Consider the following 6,000-nt stretch of genomic DNA (forward strand, 5'->3'; position numbering starts at 1 on the left):
TGTATAAATTAATTTCTTTGCAATGAGGGAGACCAGCTAAAATGTATAAAATCTCTAGTTTTGTGTACATTGGATCCTAGACTTCGCCTTGTCCTAGTGTAACACAGTTACATTAGATTGGTCTGAGATTTGTGCTTGCAAGAATAATTAATAGATTTATTTAAATAAGGCAGAGATATTCACATACAGAAGCAAACCTAACATCTTTAGTTAAGGTTTCTATTGATTTCTGTGTATGCCTTTGTAAACCCACCGATCATGCAAAGAGCATCATGAACCCATCCATGTGATGTTAGGAGGCTATTTGTGCCATAATGGTCTACATACAATTTCATTAATGACTGGTGGAGATTGCATGTTAGTAATAACTGACATAACTTACAGGATGGAATACAAATAACTGAAAGTGGAAAGTTTCACATTAGTCATCAGGGATTGACCATTCGAGATGCTGGCCCAGCAGACCAAGGTCGATATGAATGCGTAGCCAGAAACAACATTGGATATTCTTCAGTGGGCATGGTGCTGACTGTAACAGGTGAGAATATAACATAAAGTACATGGTAAAAAGCTTTCATTGGGTTATAATTTGCTTGATTCCAAAACTAGGCAGATCCATAATAATCTTGAAGGATAAAGGCAATAGGGTAGTTCTCGTAGATGCGTAGAAAACTAAGTGTGCTGACCCTGAACCCAGCACTCAAGCTTAGACATCTCAATAGTAAAGTCCAGAAGGGATTATTGTCATGATAGATAGCAGTTTTAGGTTAGTTTTTAGGTTATCAACATTTAACATAACAAATAAAATCCTGAATAGGTTATAAAGTTAGTTTTTAGGTTAGTTAGACTGACCTTTTACAGAAAATCCATATGTAACACTGTATTTGTATTGTGAGGAAACTTTGAATATAAATGTTGAAAATGACTTTGCCCTCATGGATTACATGTAGTGGCTTATATGTTTGTGGCAAGTTATTGCCAAAAGACCATCATCTCTTATAACCCAAGATTAATATAATTATTCTCAGAAACATACCTATAAAGTTATCAGCGTTAGGGAAAACATTTTAAAAGTTGACTGTTGACATATGTACATTTTTCTGTGTAGTAACTGAATTTATAAGGTACTATTCTCTGCTAGGGTTATCTTCATTTAAGAAAGCTCTGATATCCTAAACTAAAAGAAAAAGTTCTGTCCTACAATAATCAAAGTGTATTTAAAGTCTTTACTAATTTTAAGTGTCCTACAATTCAATTATTATAAATGTCCCTAAATGTATTACACTGACTATCAGCAATCTAATTTGTCCATTATTTACTTTTCAAAATTATTTATTTTAATGTGTTTCTAGTCTTTTTTGGTGTGGCCTCAGGTTATTAATTGTTTACTTTGTTGTCCCTATTGTAGTGCCAGAAGTCAGTCGTACCGGAGACCCCTTTGTTACTGCATCAATTAATGAAGCTATTGCAACTGTTGATAGAGCCATAAACTCAACAAGATCGCATCTGTTTGATGGGTAAGTATGTTATTTATTGATTGCTAAAAATTTGCATTTTTGTTAAATGAAAGTGAGTCTGTTTATTTTTTACTTTCATGATTGTTTAATACCTAAAAATCAACTGTACAAGGCCACTGAGTATTATGTATGTTTTGGATATTGCTTTGCTTGAAGCAGTTACTTGCTAGGCCACTTGTGTTTTCATCAACTTTTTCATTACATTTTGTCTCATAAGCATCAGGACCAAATGTTGCCAAAATTTTGTAATTTTATCAATAAATGTATTACTATGTTTAATATGAATAGTTTGATCCTCAGAGGCTTGTGTTAGTGGAAGTTGGCTTTCAAGGTTTGGTGACTTTAGCTTTGCGGTGTTGCATTCCTGTGCTGTTTCGGGATAGTGTATTATATTTACTGCTATCAGAAACCCATTTTTGCTGGTGGAGCTAATTGTACTGTTACTGTATCTTGCTTTTCCTTCTGGATTCCTCTTAGCCATATATATGGAGAATTAAAGTAAAGTAGAGAAGGTTTAGGTTTACTGCTGCTTTTTCCCCCGTTGGGGAGTTTTTTTTTCTTTGCCCCTTTAATTGTCTCGGTGACTGCTGTCAGAAAGTGGGGGGTAATCCAAACATTTTGAGTTGTCATCAAAGCAGGAGTTAGTAGAATTCGGCAGGTGGGGAGCCTTGTTACTTTGACAACCTTCTGGGGGTCAATTAGTGAACTTGAAAAACATTTAATCAGCTTCAGCAAAGCTTTTTAAAGCTGGCTGAAAGCTTGCCATATATACATACATCATATTGCTGTACACATTATTATGTATGTACAAGCCCTAAGAAAAGCCAAATTTGGATTATCATGGGTACAGTGAATAGGAGGATTTTGTAGAATAGTGGAGATCTGGCAGCTCTAACTAGGACCTGATCCTCTACTGCCTTCGACATATCTGCAAACATAGATTACGCTAATCCAGTCCCCATTTATTATGCATATCTCCAAAGAATAATATCAAGATTTGGAACCTTGCCTAATTGTTCGATGTCTTGGTTAAGTACAGGTAAATGCTACTATGCTACTATGAATGATAAATAAACAAATGTATTATTAAGATATACTGCAATAAAGGTTTGTTGAAATAAGGGTGTAGTTTTGATAAGATATTATTCTTTTATTGCCTTTATGTATAGATTGCAGGTGGATCAGGTTTTTTTCGGGGAAAGTTGACATTTATAAATGACCTCATCAGTTTGAACAGGATGTCCTTATTTAAACTCAAAGCTAAACAGAAACAGGTTAATTCCATGCTTAGCATACGTGTGGATGAAAGAATGAGATGCATACAGAAAATGTTATAGTATTCCTGAGGCTGTTCAGCACATGCTTTCACTTTCTGCTGCTGCTCATGTGTCATACCAGGTCAGCAAGCTTACTGAAATGTATGAAGGCTGCTGAACAATTGAAGAAAAAAGTTTGCTGTTATAGTACAGAGTATTAATGTAAAATAACTTATTTTGTGTTCTTCTCTCTACAAGTCGCCCTCGTTCTCCGAATGATCTTCTGGCCCTATTCAGATATCCAAGAGATCCCTATACAGTGGAACAAGCAAGAGCAGGGGAGATATTTGAACGAACTCTGTTGCTTATACAAGAACATGTAACAAATGGTTTGATGTTTGACCTGAATGGGACAAGTAAGTAATTATTGTACTCATGAAAAATGGAATATAAGGACTTCCACTTGCCACAAAAGTTGGCAAGGAATGCTGGTAATCATTGACTTTGATTTTGTTTTGAAAATGTAAAAATATGCTTGAAATCAAATGAAACAGATCACTTTTGGTGTGGTTCTCTAAAATGTCTTTAGAGATTAGATATAATTAGAAAAATAAATAAATAAATTGTGTTTTTCAGTATTAAATAATTGTAGTGTATAGAGCTTTCACAACTTTATTAGCAGGCAGAGACTGCGTTTTGTTACCTAATTGTGAGTGTATTGTAACCCCAGTTTCAAGTATTTCATGCCTAACCTAAAACTAAACTTGTTCCAATTCAACTTCTACCATAATTATTGCCTGTAAGTAAAAGGTGCTACTACAAACTAGCACATAATGTGTGCAGACACAGCTGACTAGTTTGTTCCTAGGCCAATAGATCATCAACCTTAGACTAAGATGCCATGAATGTGGAACAGCTGGTGTGTAGCAGTGCACCAGCGGTGCATTGCTTTTTCATTTTCACCAAAAAACGTACTTGCTTTGTTTTTGTGTAGATGTAGACTTGTTAAATGATCACTTAAATCTAGTGTTATAGGTCTTAGTATATGCCTGGGGATTTAATGATATCTTGTTGGTGAGAACACTATGTTCCTTCATCTATGTTCTGGTTGTAACTATGTTGAGATCCCACTATAAATTACCCATACCAACCCATAATCAGTCGTGTTCACAAATGTGACCAATGGTAATTTGTACCTCCTCATTGCTTTTTAAATGGTTATCATTTAAATTAACTGAATTAGTTAATGTGGTAAACTTGGTAAACTAGTGTTACATATATACAATTGTTTGCAAATATATCAATGGTATCAGCAAGATGTTTATTTAACTGAAGTGTTTTTTTTTTTATTTTTAGGCTATCACTACAATGATCTGGTTTCTCCTCATTATCTTAACATGATTGCCAATCTCTCAGGTTGCAGAGCCCATCGAAGAATAAATAATTGCTCCAATATGTGTTTTCACCAGAAATACAGAACCTATGATGGCACCTGCAATAACCTACAGCATCCAATGTGGGGGGCATCACTAACAGCCTTTGAGCGTCTGCTTAAGTCTGTGTATGAGAATGGCTTCAATTTGCCAAGAGGCATAAACAATAGATTATATAATGGGTTTCCCCTTCCTTTGCCCCGTTCAGTTTCAACTAATTTGATTGGAACACATACCATAACTCCAGATGAACAGTTTACTCACATGTTAATGCAATGGGGACAGTTCCTTGATCATGACCTGGATTCTACAGTAGTTGCCTTAAGTCAGGCTAGATTTTCTGATGGCCAGGATTGCAGTGTGGTCTGTACAAATGATGCACCTTGCTTTCCTGTTGCAGTGCCACCCAACGACCCACGAGTTAGGAATGGTGCTCGTTGTATGTTCTTTGTTCGTTCTAGCCCTGTTTGTGGAAGCGGAATGACATCATTGTTAATGAATTCTGTCTATCCTCGGGAACAAATGAACCAGTTGACCTCTTACATTGATGCTTCAAATGTATATGGAAGCTCGGACCATGAAGCTCAGGAGATCAGAGATTCGGCAAGTCATCGGGGTCTCCTAAAACAGGGCATTGTTCAAAGATCTGGAAAACCACTCCTACCTTTTGCTGCTGGGCCTCCAACTGAATGCATGAAGGATGAAAATGAAAGTCCTATTCCATGCTTTTTAGCTGGAGACTTTAGAGCCAATGAACAGCTTGGTCTAACTAGCATGCATACACTGTGGTTTAGAGAGCATAACAGAATTGCAGCAGAATTGCTGAGACTGAACCCACATTGGGATGGTGATACAATTTACCATGAAACTCGTAAGATAGTGGGTGCTCAAATGCAGCACATAACATACAATCATTGGTTGCCTAAAATATTTGGAGAGGTTGGCATGAAAATGCTTGGGGAATACCAGGGGTATGACCCAAATATCAATGCTGGCATTCTGAATGAGTTTGCTACCGCTGCTTTTAGATTTGGCCATACCCTAATAAATCCCATACTTTACAGACTGGATGAGAACTTTGAGCCAATTCCTCAAGGACATTTACCTTTACATAGGGCTTTCTTTTCTCCATATAGAATAGTAAATGAAGGGGGAATAGATCCTCTCCTCCGGGGTCTTTTTGGGGTTGCTGGGAAAATGAGGGTTACATCCCAGCTCCTAAATACAGAGCTGACAGAGAAGCTCTTCTCAATGGCACATGCTGTAGCTTTGGACTTGGCAGCTATCAACATCCAGAGGGGGCGTGACCATGGAATTCCACCCTACCATGACTTCCGAGTGTACTGCAATCTTTCCTCAGCACAAACTTTTGAAGATCTAAGGAATGAAATCAAGAATCCAGATGTAATTGAAAAACTGAAAAGGTATAGTTTAATTATATTAGTTCTGTTTTGTTAAATATATTGTACTTGTATTTTACTTTTTTTGGTTCCCATGGAGTTGTGAATTGTAAAGGGCTTATACGATGCCTGCAGACATATGAGGAGACTCAATTTTATGTCTCGTATGCATATTTCCTCAAGTGAACCTGTGGCTAGGCTATGGACATATTTACATACAGTATTAACAGATAAGAAATGGTCTTTAGGACAAATCCTTGAGAAACTCTGGAGCTTTTACTCCTTTAAAGTTTTTGAGTTGAGTATTGAGTTTTGCTTTCTCAAAGCTCCTGTTCTGTATTTACAGTGGAAAGAAGAATTAATAAAGACTGTAACTCACTGCTGGATGGAGGGG

General features: G+C 36.6%; 1 protein-coding gene across 1 annotated transcript in view; it reads left to right on the forward strand.

Annotated features, from left to right (window-relative positions):
* Positions 1-6,000, forward strand: part of PXDN (peroxidasin) — a 77,755-nt gene that overhangs the window by 60,347 nt on the left and 11,408 nt on the right. Inside the window, exons 12-15 of the mRNA XM_072410092.1 lie at positions 385-538; positions 1,409-1,517; positions 3,032-3,189; positions 4,130-5,630. Of these exons, the coding sequence (XP_072266193.1) occupies positions 385-538; positions 1,409-1,517; positions 3,032-3,189; positions 4,130-5,630 (1,922 nt within the window). The remainder of the gene's footprint in view (positions 1-384; positions 539-1,408; positions 1,518-3,031; positions 3,190-4,129; positions 5,631-6,000) is intronic.

This window comes from Pyxicephalus adspersus, chromosome 4, assembly GCF_032062135.1.
Source record: "Pyxicephalus adspersus chromosome 4, UCB_Pads_2.0, whole genome shotgun sequence".
NCBI classification, from domain to species: domain Eukaryota; kingdom Metazoa; phylum Chordata; class Amphibia; order Anura; family Pyxicephalidae; genus Pyxicephalus; species Pyxicephalus adspersus.